At 41.1% G+C, this 15,078-nt stretch overlaps 1 protein-coding gene across 3 annotated transcripts in view; it reads left to right on the forward strand.

Moving 5' to 3' along the window:
- Dpy19l1 (dpy-19 like C-mannosyltransferase 1) overlaps positions 1 to 15,078 on the forward strand; it is a 92,340-nt gene that overhangs the window by 37,683 nt on the left and 39,579 nt on the right. For all 3 annotated transcript variants that reach the window (XM_050124892.1, XM_050124891.1, XM_050124893.1), the window contains exons 7-9: positions 1,093 to 1,150; positions 7,992 to 8,083; positions 12,261 to 12,360. In XM_050124892.1, the coding sequence (XP_049980849.1) occupies positions 1,093 to 1,150; positions 7,992 to 8,083; positions 12,261 to 12,360 (250 nt within the window). The remainder of the gene's footprint in view (positions 1 to 1,092; positions 1,151 to 7,991; positions 8,084 to 12,260; positions 12,361 to 15,078) is intronic.

Consider the following 15,078-nt stretch of genomic DNA (forward strand, 5'->3'; position numbering starts at 1 on the left):
TAGGATTTTTTAAATACATGGTATTTTTAAAGTTCTAGCTGAATACCCTGTAAATTATCAAATTAATTTGTGACATATGACAACCAAATACTTGGTCACCACAGTCTCTAAGTGGAGAGGCCTGCAGTCATAGTCATAGATGAACACACAGGGCATTTACAGGCAGTTCCAGAAGGGAACTGTGAAAATCACACTGAAGCAGGACAGTGGTCTTCCGTACAAATGGGGGCAGTAACAATCAAAGTTAGAGCTTGTGAGAGTTTCACCTGTCTGAAGGGTGGGCTTTGAGAAGAGTCTGAGCGCTGACTGGGGAGAAGTGGAGCAGTGCTCACCAGCGTGGTTCACACCTCAGTCTGTCCCAGCATAAGAGAAGTGCCAGTATGTGCATTCCCAGATTATGAACATGGTGCCTAACAAGGGACTGAAAAGACCCTGCACTCCATTAAAGAATAGATGAAGAAATTGCAGTACTCTGGGACTATGCGGTATCTCACGTTGGTGTAGAAGGTGCCTTTGGTAACTAGTACTGATTATGAATAATCTCCATGGTAAGGTAGAAAAAGAACAAATGTCAGATGTGAACGATAGGCTCACACCAGGATTGTTTGCTTATAGAGAATGGTGGGTTTGGAGGAGAGATGCGTGCAAAGCTGTTCTTTAACTTTCTTAAATGATTTCCTCCAGTGTTTTCTTTCTTTCTTCCCCCTCCCGTCCCCGAGGGTGCACATTTCGTAGGTGACAATTGAGTTGTTGTTTTTGTTTTCCTGAGCCAGGATCTCATACTCTGGCCTTAAACTAAGTAACTAAGTCTGGCCTTGAGCTCCTGATCCTTCTGCCTGTATTAAGTGTTGGAATCACAGATGTGCATCTCTTCACTCAACTGACAAGTTGTTTTAAAAAATGTATTCTCTACTTTGAGCTAGTGATAGTTTGGAAGAAATGAGCTGTTTTATGAATCAGCACAGGAAAGGGCTTTTGTGGCCAAAGCCGTCTGGCGGCGGAAGGTCATCGTGGTACTGTATTGTGAGGTTTTATTTCAGGATTGACCTACATTTCTGGCATGGAGTTCCATTTTCTTATCCTCTTTTGCAGTGGCAGCCGATTGGGAGGCCTGGTCACAGTGCTATGCTTCTTCTTCAATCATGGAGAGGTAGGTCGTCAGAAGGTACTTTCAGAATCACGACTGAAATGCAGCTTCTTCAAACTAATGTCCTCATGTTTAATCTGTAGTAGTGTTTCTTAAGAACTTGATCCTGTTATTTTGACCCAAAATTTAAATGCTGGTGTTCTCTTAAGTGACAGGACTCTCACTAATTTGAGAAAATAGTGAGTCTGGTTTTAAAGCTGGTGGCTCTTATGGTGGCTCCTATGTTCCAAAAGTAATTCACTTTTAAGTATCCTGTTCAGACTCTTTGCAAAGCCTGCACGTTTGTAAGTCTTCAAGGCAGCCAAAGGTCACAAGATAAAGGACATAGTTATAGATCCACACTGCCTGGGTTTAAATCCTGGCTCTTCCATTTAGCATCTGTCCCACCTGAACAAGTCAGTTAATCTGTCTGTGCATTTCTTTGCTTTGTAAATGGGATCATGACCTCATAGTTATTCCATAGATCAGATGAACTCATATATGTAAAGTGCCTAGTACAGGGGTTTAAAAACTAAAGTGCCATATGCTTTTTAGCCCAGATTAGTAGTCTTATTTATTACTATAGTTTTCAGGTAAAATTTTAATAAATTCAAATTTTTAATGAACTTTTTCCTCTGAGTTAACCATACCTGTAGATGAATTATCTAGTAATATGTCTATTCAGGCCTCTCATGGAGATTATTATAAGTGGGAGGAAAAAGGTGTGTGAGATGCTGCATCTTTTGTCTTTATGCCGCAAGTGTCTGCAGTCTTTGGACATCTACTGGTTTAAAGAGCAAGGCTACACAAACTGCCATCAATGTGAACCGCTAGGCAGTTGCTCACGGATTCTCACTGATGGGTACTCACTGTTTAGAATCACAGAAATGTGGAGTAGAGCAGCCTTTGGGTGGAGCATTTGACCTGTGGGTGCCCTGCAGCAGCAACAGTGCATTTGCAGTAATGTGAGACCGAGCCAAGAGGAGGATTTGGCTCTTTCCTGGCTGTGGACACTGCGCATTGTAAAGGCTGGATTGTGGGCGGATTCAATGAGAATGGTGTCTGAAATGGGAAGTAACTGCTTAAAAATGCAAGAAAAGAACGTTGTATGTTAAGAGTAGGATGCTGGGGCACGGAGATATTGAATATGTAGACCCAGATGCAGCAAGAAAGGCACTGTTGTTGAGCACAGAGGACCGTGTGCCCCTCACGGACCCTGGGCTATTGGTTCCCCTCTGTATGTTTTTCTCACAATCTTGATGCTCAAGTAGCAAGAGCATTATTTCTTAGAATTTCAATTTTAAAAGCAGAATTCAGATTAGTCGATTTTTTTTTAGGTTGATGGATTTTTCTTCTTGACATTTTCCAGCTGTTTAGTTTATTTAAAACATGTTCATCTTAGGAAGAGGTACATGAAATAATAAAATTAGAATATTAGAATTTTAGCTTTATGGAAATGACCAATTAATTGTTGTGTTCTATTTAGCTAGTATAGGGCAGAAAAGCAACATTTTTATATGACATTAAAATTTAGACCATACATAATAGTTTTGTTAAAGTATTGGTCAGAATTCAAGTAATTTAAAAACGTACTATAAATTTACCATTTGGCTTTCAGATTATGACAGGTGTAGTCCCTGCTTTCTTCTAATCTTTTAAAACTGTCTCTAGCTGGGTGCATACCTTTCATCTCAGCACTCAAGAGGCAAGAAATTGGATCTCTGGAGCTTGAGGTCGGCCTGGTCTCCATAGAGAATTTTAGGCTAGTCAGGGCTACACAGTGAGATCTTGTCAAATAAAAGAATGATGAGTGAATGTATGCTTCTAAAGTATCTAAGTTTTGTATTACAGAAATCATCTACTCTGCTCATACTTGTTAACGCATCTAGCCACTTTTGTAGAAGAATCTTGCTCAATGAAATTGCTATTGGTTATTAATCAGTACCTTTCTTTTTAGAATTGTATTTGCTTATTCAGTGAGTGTGTTGGTGGTGCATCTTGCATGGCATTCATGAAGGTCATCGGGCAGCTTTCTGGCGTCCCATTCCCTCTTAGCCTGTGTACTCTGGGGATCAAATGTAGGTTGGCAGGTTGGCAGCAGGAGCTGCTGCCTTCTGAGCCATCCTGTTGCCCTGACACTTCACTGTCTTAGAAGAGATCCTTAGTCACAGGAGGGAATTACTCATATATCAGAGCATAGTTGTGGCTTGTTAGTTACTTTTAGATTCTGTTTTCATTAATTAGTTCTCTCAGTGGTAGATCGTATTTGGCATATTGTAAATGTTTTCCCACGGATGATATTACAAAGAAATTTTTGCCTTAACAGAATAACTGTACAAATAACTGTATAGGGCAGGGGATATTGCTTGAGTAAGAACATGTTCACCTTCACTTTCATTTACCAGTTTTTTAAAAATTTAAAGTTTTCCTTTGTGTGTCTGTGTCTGTGTGTGTTTGTGTGTGTGTGTTCATGTTCATACAGCATATACCATGTATGAAAATCTGAACAAGTTGCAGAAGTTGGCCTTCTCCTTCTTCACATGGGTCCTGGGCATTGAACTCAGGTCATGAACTCAGGACTGGGGCAAGTGCATTTACCTGATGAGCCATCTTGCTAGCTCTTCAGTTACCAGTTTTCTCTCTTGCTTTCTCTTCCTGTTCTGTACCTTGCACCTTACCCAGACCAGCAGTTCCCTGCTCCCTTTGGATGTGAGGTGCAGGCCTGATGGCATCTTCCCTTACACCTTGGAATATGCTGCCTGAAAGCTCCTCCACTCTCATGACTCATGCTTGAGACTCGGTGATCATATATTATAATCCACAGTCAACTTTCAGCAGTATCCCAGTCAGTTCCTTTATGCTTTTGGTTTGGATGCAGGGTTTAAGACCACACATGGCTCCTAGTTGCCATTTTATCTCGAATGCTTCTAGTACAGTTCTTCTTCTGTCCAGCCAAGTGGGCACTCTTTTAAGAACGCACGCCTACTGCTTTGTAAAGGCTCCACGATTCCGACTTGTGGGTTTCCTCATCAGCAGGTCCCAATTAGACAGTTTTTGAAGACTGTAGCAGATATATTATTTTTATTGCAATACACTGAGTCTTATGAGACCAGTTGGCCACATAATTGGATTTCTTCAAGCAGTCCTCCTATGGTTCAGGTGGTAGAAGTCAGTTTATCTGTTGGGAAGATGCTCCTTTCTTTTTTACAACAGTAAGAACTGTATGTCTTGATGCTTTGAGATATAGAATGTCTCGTTTCCTTAAAGTGTCTGACCAAATACCCACATCATTGATGGTCACTGCCTGAGTCATTTACTCTGTTGGCAATTGAAAATGGCAGTTTTCTAATTCTCTTATTTCATCTGTGATTAATAATTGATGTTCTATAAAGAACTTTTTTTAATCATTACTGTATATTTGGATTCTTTTTATATATAGTGTTCTATAACCTGTCATCATAATTCTTGATATTCAGATCATTACAGATTCAGTAGTAACCTTGACTTTAAATGTTAAATAATTTACATATATTAATATCCCATGTGGTAACTGTCAAGCCGAACAGATTTTACATATGTACCCAATTATGTAGCCACTCAACCTTCTTAACGCTGTGACACTCATGCTGTGGTGACCCTCAGTCATAAAATTATTTTGTTGTTACTTCATCATAATGGAGATATCTGATATGTGATCCCAAGGGGTTGCAACACACAGGTTGAGAATCACTAGTAAGATACAGATGACTTTAGCCCTCAGCAGGCATTTCTATGACCTTTTTCAATCTACACTTTTAGCTTCCTTCAAGGGAAATAACTCTAGTCTCCGTCATTATTGATGGCTGTGGTACTTTTGAAACTTTACAGAAATGGATTCCTACTTTCTTTTTTGAAATAGTATTTTTTTTGAAAATTTCTTACATGTATATGGTATATCTTAGTCATGTCTACCTGACCTCCAGCTCCCCCTAGAAACTTCCAGCATATCTCCCTTCCCACTTCATTGCTCTTTTTAATTATAATTATTACTATTACTATTGTTATTGTTATTAATTTAGTCCATTGAGTCTAATCAGAGATGCCCACAAGTGCATGTGTCTGAGGCATTGGCAACTTAGCATCTTAGCACCCTCTAGAACCCAGCAACCGTCACCCAGCAGTAGCTCCTCAGCTAGGTATGGGGCCTTGGGAGCCCCTCCCACATTCATGCTGGAATCTTTAACTGGATTGTGCAGGTAGCCTTAGCTGCTATGACTTTGTGTGTGTAGTAGCCAAGTCATGTCTAGACGACTGCTTACTAGCATTTCTCCCCATCCTCCAGCTCACATCCTCTTCCATGGTGACCCCTGGGCCTTGGGGGTAGGGACAAGTTGATTTAGACATTCCATAAAACAACTTGGTACTTATAGTCTCTTACTCGTAGCACTTTGAACAATTATGGGTCTGACCTAACCATTACCCACACACAATAAGAATCATCTTCTGCCATACTTGAGACTAGCACAAATCTGTGGGTGTGAGCATAAATATTTATAAGACAGTTTGTTAGTATGAACATTTAGCATAACAACATCACTGGTTTCTATTGTAGACCTGTGACTTCTATAGTCTTCAGATTTGGTTTGGTTTACAGAACCTAATTGTTAATCCTATGACAATCATGCCACTATAGCAACAGTGAACACACTGGCCTGTCAGGTTGGTATTGGTATTGTAGCATACAGGATTTAGCACTGGATAAAGCTGTTGGTGCATTTTCTTCCCCAGTACCCTGTATAGTGCCTTTGAGCACTACCTGAATGGCTAGCCATCCAGAAGGGAGTTTCATGGTCAGTTCAAACTTGATTTCTTTTTTTCTGTTCTTTAAGTAGGAAGGGAAATACTAGAGGCAGAAGAGTTGATGCAGGTCTAGAGTGATGGGAATGAGGAATTGAGACGGAAGAGAAAGGTCAGCCAACATGCAGTGTGTATGAAAAAGCTGTATGGAAATCTATCTTCGTGTATCTCAAGTAAAAAGGATAAGACGGTAGAACACATGTAACATCAAGGAATGGGAGGATATTTGGGACAGGGGACAAGGGAAAGGAGGGTTATGGGATGGGCTATCTGAAACTAAGGCTGTATGAAGAAAACCCAGTACTCTGTAAGCTATTAACATTATAGTTACTGCTTTTAAAGGCGCTTGAGTAGAGGTGCCCCCATGTATAAACAGTGCTGCTCCCAGAAGACAGATGTGTACTCATAGATGCAAATCTCAGAGTTCGTCTCAGGCCACCTTCCCACTAGTGTGACCAGGGAGGCCCCACAGACACCCAAAATGATCTAGACTTTTGCCATTGCTCTTGCTCACTTGCCAGCTAGATGGTGACATCCTACTGCTAGAGTCATACTTACCTGTGCCTGACTCCTTCCTCTCAACTTGTGTCTATGATATTTACCCATATTGTCTGTGAAAGTACCAACTCTCACTGTCATCATTGTACAGGAATCCAGTTTCCTTTCCATCCCCGTCAGTGTTTAGGGTTTAGTCTCCTAATTTCATTCCTTCTGAGTGAGTGCAGGAATAGCTTGTGCATTTTCCCAGTTGGTTCTGATAGAGAGTACATCCATGTCGTGTTTCTCTTTCCTGAAGTGTCTATTAAGTTGTTGTCCATACAGGTCTGAGTTCTTTCTTTTGCTATGTGGAAGCTGCAAGAATGTTGCAGTTCTTGTGAGCATGTTCCACAGGACCATATCATAGCTACAGCATTTTGCTTTCTTCATCCAGTGTCTGCGTGTTTGGTTCTGTGAGCCCCTCCATGAATTTAGCCAGGAACTTCAGTGTCACTGTGTATCTGAGACTTTCCATTTGAACCTGGTGGCTTCATCAGGGGTACACAACTGAAGACATTGACTTGCCTTTCCCCAGGACTTTTAGTAGCCACTAGTGCAGCAGAGAGAAGGGCCCCATGAGCCCCTCCAAGATTTGTGATCGGCTGCTGAGTGGCCCAGCTTTGTTTAGGCGGGGCAGGCAGCCGTAGTTGCAGTGGCTGTTCATGCACAGGACAACTTTTCATAGCCTTTCTCCCTGTCTTGTGACTATTAAGTTCTTTCCATACTGTCTTCCAGGATGTTCTCTGAGCCCCAACAGAGGTGATAAATGTCCCTTTTAGGGCAGAGCAGTCAGTTTTTACTTTATGGTAGCCCTGTGTCTACATTTACTGCTGGTAATGGCATCAAGAGCTTCTCTTGGAAAGGCTGGGGCATTTCACTTCTTTTAATACATTCTTTCAGTCTTTGAACACTTTGTGGTTTAAAGGATGTCTCATGATAACCTTGTCTCAAGATACAAGACCAACCTTTTCCGCAGAGTCTTGATCCTATTGGGGAAAATGGTATTTAGAGATCATGGTTTGAACTGTAAGCACTTGCATCTCCCCCAGCACCAAGCGTCTCTCTGCTAAGAACAGTCTTACCTCTAGCTGTTTGGAAATACAACTTGTTTTAACCAATACTAACTAACTTGTAGCCATTTTATCCTCAGGTGTATCTCCAAAGGAAATAAAACTTTTATCAAAGGTTACCCACACTCCTGTGTTTACCACAGCATTAGTCACAGTGCCCAAGATAGAATCAGCAACAGTTGTTACCGATGGACAAAGGAGTGAGGACAGTATGATGTCCATATGCTCCTTATGCGTCTTGAGTCTCATGCGTCTTTTCCCAGCAATTCCTCTCTCTTTGCAGTGTTTCTGTGTAGAGAAAATGCAACAGCATGTTTGCAGTGTACCATTTAAGGTTCACATGGGAATAATTTGTGTTTGTTGATTGCACCTTGCATCTTGTACCTGGAGTGGGTACATTCTCTGGCCTCTTTGTTTTTCAGTGTACCCGAGTGATGTGGACACCTCCTCTCCGGGAAAGCTTCTCATATCCATTCCTTGTACTTCAGATGTTGCTTGTGACTCACATCCTGAGGTAACTTTCATTGACTCTGCTGTTGGAGCTTTATTTTCCCCCAACTTAAACTAGAAGCTACAAGTTTTATTTTAAAAGAATACCTTATTCTCAATAAAATAAAAGAAAAAAATTAAAAAAAAAAAGAATACCTTAAGTTTCCTTAGTAAGATTGTGATCTTGTTATTGAATGAATAAAGATTTTTAAAGTATTTTGTAAAAAAAATGTAACTTTGATAACTACATTTCAAAGAGCCCTCTGGTTCTCTTTTTCTTTGGGGTTCATGGAAACTGCTTAGATGAGTAAACCCACTTTCACTTATACCGCTCCATATTCCCTAGTCTTTCTCTTGTACCATGCCAGTTGCAAGGAGAAGGAAGAGGCTGACCATGCTGAGCCTCATCCTTTAGGACTCAGTCTTTTGGAACAAGAAGAATTCATAGACTCATCATTGGGAATACTAACACATGGAGTTCGTCTTGAGAGTTTGGGTATCAGACAGTAGTGGTAGAAAGAAACAGCCTACATACACTAAAGGTATGCTAGGTGAATTCCCACTAGAAATCCAGAATTGAATTAGACTAGTTAGGAGCCCAGGCAGGTTTAAGTTCCGCTGAAAACGAGTAAGAGCAGCTTTTCTTTGAGTGGATACATGCTGGATTTAGACCTGCATCACAAACATAGAATAGAGTCTGTGAAAAACAGGTCAAAGCTTGTACAAATGTGAAGCTGTCTTAGTCTGAGAACTCCACTCAGTGGTCTTCTGAATTTGGAAGACTGACAATGAAAGTTGCTCTGCCAAACCCTTGGGGCATTTGCTTCTGTAATGTACTTAGAAGTCAGGGCCTGTGCACAGCTTCCTGTGTCTCTTGTAGTCTCATCAGATAGACCTTTCACAGGTCAAATGAGTGATGGCCTTTATGTTGTGAGCTTTTAAAAGTCCACATATCGCCAGCAAAATAATCCACTGGGCAAGAGAATGCCCTTGTGTCAGCTGCTGCAGTGTGCTGTCCTAATTGGACAAAGAGGACACAAAAGAGAGTGGCTGCCAAACCTTGCCCAGAAAAGGAGAGATAGTCGTTCAAAAACCCTGTTTCATAGAAAAGTCTGTCAGATATTCTAGGCCTGTAGGCTGAAGACAGATGCCCCAAAGGTTGCAGAGGAAATTTGATTGACTGTCCAGGCAGCTGTCTGTTTTGTCATTTCTCACATTTTTTTTGAAATCTCTTGTTTGCATTTCCTGCTTATTCAGTTAATATTATTTCCTGCTTGGGTCGCTGAGGGAGTTGAGGACTAGATAGCTGTAGTTTTCCTTGTTACCAGACTCAGAAAAGAAACTCACTAACGGGGTGTAAAGTATATAAGGTTGAGAGACATCAAAAGATAGTTATGGATGATAATGCTAGTTATGATAGAAAATAAATTAGGTACACAACTTTGGACCCACCAAGGAAGGATAGATAATGGAGTATTTTCTCAGGATTTGTCAAATGTAAATGGACTAGGCATCATTGATGTACTTATTGTATATAGTCATTGTACTTATTGTATATAGTTTTCTTATGTTAGTTATAACATCTTTTGATTTTAGACAAAAAAAAGGAAAGTGTAGTGAAAATTTGTTTGTTTGTGTTTTAACAAATAAAGCTTCTCTGAATATCAGAGTACAGAGCTAAGTCACTAGAGGCCAGGTGGTGGTGGCTTACACCTTTAATCCTAGTACTTGGGAGTCTCGTGCCTTTATCCCAGCACTAGGTAGGTGGAGACAGGAAGGGATATGGCTGGGCAGGGAGAGGAATATAAGGCCAGAGGAGACAGGAGCTCAGTGTAGGCTGGAGATGTAGTCTGAAAATGCAGTCTGAGGTTCACTCTGAAGGAGTCAGTCAGAGGAAGCAGTCTGAGGACAGGATCGCCTCTGGTCTGAGCATCAGTAGAGTTAAAGGTCTTTCTATCGCTGGCCTCCCTGATTCTCTAATCCTTCAACTTTCACCCCCTAATATCTGAGTCTGGGTTTTATTATTAAGACCAATTAGAATTTGTGTTACACCCTTAAGTCCTTGACTATATAGGTTTGGGCATTTCTTTGCATCTCCAGATGAGGTCCAGCCCTGCCTGCTTGCTTCTGGCACTGAGAGACAGGACTTCTGTGCACTTTGCAGGGAGTGCTGCACTGCAAGCCCGCCTCAGCTCACCCGCAGGAGCCATTTCCACACCCATAAGGCCATTCTTGCCTTTCCCCCACATGTACAGGCACTAGACTGTTCAGTAGTGTCTAGTCACTTCTCTTTCTGCTTCTGTTGAGTCCGATAAGGATGAATGAGCCTCTCATTCTTTGTTCTCCCTTCCTCTCTCCCTCCCTCACTACCCACCTCCCTCTCTCTCATGAGCTGTGGGTGGGTGGTAACTGAGAGGCTGAAATGGTGTAGATTGTACTTACAACCTTGTATCTGTCTGGGCAGGGGACCTAACCTGCAGGCTCTGGCAGAGCTATATTCTTCCTAGGGCCTTTCAGAATCAGTTTCCCTGATTCTGCAGCTCTTCTTTGTATATTGGCTCCTTTTAAATCATGAAAGCCAGCAATGGAGAACTGGCCCCTTCCTTCCCCACATTTACTCTGCCCTCCTCTGCTTCCTTCTACTTCCAAGAACCTTGTAATTGCCCTAGGCCCAGCAGAATAACCAGCATCCTCTTCCTATCCTTGGGCTAGGTGACTAGAAATCCTAACTCCGCCTGCATGCCCTCTTCCCCTATGCCATGTCCTGTGTTGTCCTCAAGGGCTCAAGGATTCAGGCACATTCTGCCCAGAGCTGCTCCTGTTGCTGTGGCCTGCTTTTTCTGGGGTTTTCATCAGGGTTCTTCTGTGGCATGTGCTCCCCACCACCTCTTTGAGGGCAGGAATACCTTAGAAATGAGGTTACCAAGAGGTTTTAGTTCATCAAATTGATTTGCGGTCTAGAATTGTGTTTTTGAAATCCAGATTTACAGATACCCCCCCTCCCCAAGCGCCATAGCATCTATTTTTTCCTCGATTGTTCTTAGTAATGTTTTGTTTTCATTTCTCCTGTCCAAAGTTAGTGGTGTATTGATCACTACCAGCTGGAATTTCTTTGGTTTCTTTTGGTTCTTCTCTTGAGTGTATTCTGTACCCAGCTGCCAGGTTAGTGTTCCATTCTATCCCTAAATCCATAGTTTCCCTTGTTACCTATAAAATGAAAGTCAAGCCTCATATTCAAAAGCAATAGAAAACTGCTTTATTTCACAGTGTGGTCTATCATATTCGAAGTAAGTGTTCTCTGTAGTCCAGCCCATTTCTGTGATGGGAAGCACTCGGCTGAAACTGAAGCATCACAGACTGGAGCCCTGTTCTACGGTGCAGCCAGCATGTTCTGTCTCTTCTGCTTCATCAGAAGTACTGACTTTCCTCTAGTTACTTGATTCTGTAAGGTTGTCTGGAGTTTAAGAATACTTGGGTTAGTTCCTCAGGAAAGTAGCCGAGGAAGGCATCAGTGGTGGTGTCCCTGTATTGCCCACTTCTCCCCTCAGTATGCTAGTCTGCACACTCTCTTTCTGTGAAGAAGATAGTAGACTTAGGGCTTGGCATCAGCTCATATGTGGGAGTAAAGGCTGTTCCTGAAAGTCTCCTAAAGTACTCACTGGCCCTAACATGACACCCCTAACGGTGGTTCCAGCACAGCCCCTTCCTTTGCCTCTCCTTCTCTTTCCCAAGGTGCATCTCCAGAAAACTGGCTTTTATGCTACTTTACCTCACTCTCTCTTACCCAGCCTCCCATCCCTGCCATGTTTGACTTCACACTGCTTAGCTTATAGAATATGCCACTTTGTCATTTCTCCTAGACACTCCCTTACTTTTCCAACTAATGAATCTATTGACTTAACTTTAAAGAAGTCTTAATATAAATTCACTAAAATATAATGTGAAGAAAAGTAATGACTGTATTCACCTGGCCTGCCTCCCTTTTTTTGGCAGGGCTTGTGGTTTTGCAGTAATAATAGGTATTTACATTTTACAGAAAATTATTATAATCGAAAATCAGAAGGTATAATTTCTAACCCATTGGTTCATCTTGCATGCAGTTTATGTGAACCCCAGGTCCTGTTTGTGATTCTGATTGGCAGCAGTTTGGAGCTATGCTGGACTGTTTTGTAGTTAAACCTCCTGATATTTATCTTTTCAAGGGCTACAAAACTTTACAGAGGGAGCTTGATTGCACTCTGCATTTCCAATGTGTTCTTCATGCTTCCTTGGCAGTTTGCCCAGTTCGTGCTTCTTACTCAGGTAAGGTGGGCACATTCTAAAACTGGCATATTTGGACTTGGTGCTTCTGTTTATGTAAGCTCATCTGTATAAAATTGTAACCAAGATTTCCTTGTTGTTTTTTTGAGAATTTCATATGTGAGTACTGCATTATCACCATTCTTCTACTCTCTGCCCAGTCCTCCATGTCCACTTTCAGATTCATGCTCTTTTATTACTTTTGTATTGATGTTACGCACACATGCTCACACACACTCTCACTCACACACTTAGAAATACACTCTGCGGTGTTTATCAGGAACACCACATGTATATATGTACTTGGGCTGACTGCCCATCTGTCTTCATTCCTGGAGCAGACCAATTCTTCCTGTTTCGTGAGTCTGAAGATATTTCTTGTTCATTATTTTAAAGAAAATTCAGAGTATGAATCTTTGTGAGATTAATTTATTGATGAATATTATTACTAGTAAAACCAAGTTTATAAGAATGCTTATCTTTGTTATTCCATAATTATTAGAGGGCTAAAAAGAAAACTAGTGGACAGTCTAAAGTACTTCCCTTGAGGAAAATATGTTTCTTCTATGAATAGTTCCTTAAATATTTTACTGACATTCAAGCATACGTATTATTTTTTGGATCAAATCCATTCTCTTCCCTTGAATCCCTCTCATTGTCTCCCTCCTACCACTTTTCTCTCCCAGTTTGTGTGCTTGTATACTCACATGCCCCACTTCATGTGCTCAGCCCCGCCCCCACGCCAGCTGAATGCCTTTAGTTTTGTCTGTATGTGCATGAGTGTGCGATCATCAACCCAACAAAAGCATCTCAGGGCCCTGAATCTCTGAAGGAAACTGACTGCCTCTAGTCATCAATTGCCAATAGATCTTCCAATAAGGGTGAGATTTCAAGAACTCCTTCCTAGTCCATTGAGGGATTTTTGCTGGGGGTGCTTTAAATCATTACATGAAGAATCAGTATGTGTGGGATAATGTAAGTGGAGGCTTTTCCCACCTGATCCCTCAGCTGCCTTTCAAGCAACCACTCAGAGGCTTAATAATTACAAACGTCTTGGCCTATTAGCTCAGGCTTTTTACTAACTAGCGCTTACAACTTAAATTAACCTATTTCTATTAGTCTGCATTTACCATGAGGCTTATAGCTTGTTAACTCACATTTTGCATCCCATGTAGTTGCTGGCGTCTCCCTGACTCTGCCCTTTTCCTCCCTGTATCTCTACTTGGATTTCCTACCTGGATCTATTCTCTCTGGCTACTAGCCAAATTAGCTTTTTTATTAACCAATGATAATAAAACATACAGCATATACAGGGGTTATCCCACAGCATGCTAAGAGAAAGAGCAGGCAATAAGTTCATGTTTTATGTGGCTCCCCTAACAGTCTGCAATATGTCATCTTTCCATGTATTCCCGTGTCTCTCTTCTGGGTTTATAAAGCAAGGAGCCCTCTGAGAGAGGAGGGTTTTGTAGGCTCAGGTTTTTTTATACTTGCTGTTTATGAAAATATGCTTGCCATACTTATATAACACTATTGGAGAGATGCTTTAAATACTCAGATGCCTTGCTTCAGAAATAAAGGCATATCTGGATTTGAGTTTTAACTACTTACTACCTTCTTAGGCAAAACAAAAGAAATTAACAAATACCCCAGAAAAAAGAAAGAAAGAAAGAAAGAAAGAAAGAAAGAAAGAAAGAAAGAAAGAAAGAAAAAGAAAAGAAAAATTTTAGCTTTTCTTTGTTCCAAATTTATCATTTCTGAAACACAGGAATGAAAGTCCTCACTTTCTGAGGTTGGTTTAGCATCATATATTATTAGTGTGTATACATACTCAGCCAGATGTCAGTGAGGTCAACTGTTTTGATTTGTTTTACATTTTGAGGCAGAATCTTGGTGGCCTCAAAATGATGGTCCACTAGCTGTGGCCTCCTGGTTGCTGGGTTCACAACCGCTCCTTCCATGGGCCCTGCTAATTGCTCTTTTTATTATTTAAAAAACAAAAGTCATTTGTGTTTATATACATCTTCTTTGAACTGATCTTTGGGATTTGTTTTTCTTCTTTGGTTTGATTCTATTTAAATTCGTTGTATGAGCTAAGTTATTTTTGGAATCTGAGATTGTGCCCTGTAGTGATCAGTGCGTGGCTCGGCTCCAGGGGGTGAGAAGAGGCCTTTCGGTTGCTTCCAGGCAGTGGGATAGCCTGCACTAAGTGGGGAGTGGAGGGGCATGGAAAGGAACAGGTGTGCCCTGCCTCTCATGGGGCTAATGCAGAACAGCACACACCTGCCCACAGGCATCTTAACAGGGTAGTCACCTGGAGCAGTCCACGTGGGTAGCTGGGAAAAGAAACCCTGGTTTTCTTATCAGTAGGAACATTTGCTGAAAAGAGCTTGGAAATTAAAAGATCAAACAAAAGAAGCTTAATAGTTGGAACATAGGTTATATGCAGATATTTACCTGTTAGGCAGTGTTTCCATATGTATGTGAAGAGGTGCAGAATTTAATTTGAATGACTTCCCTTTGAAAGGGGTAGAGAGACACTGTCTGACATGGTATCTCCCTACATGAGCTGGAGTATCATTTAATCAGTGAATCCATCTAAATCTAATAATTTTAGAATCTGTGATAAATCTGAGAATTCTTCATAAAAGATTTTCTTCAGGTGGAAAAGAAAGTTATATGTATTATTCTTTTAAATATGAAACTTGACACATTTGATTG

Source organism: Alexandromys fortis, unplaced genomic scaffold (assembly GCF_014885135.2).
Source record: "Alexandromys fortis isolate MF-2015 unplaced genomic scaffold, M_Fortis_MF-2015_v1.1 scaffold_204, whole genome shotgun sequence".
Lineage (NCBI taxonomy): Eukaryota > Metazoa > Chordata > Mammalia > Rodentia > Cricetidae > Alexandromys > Alexandromys fortis.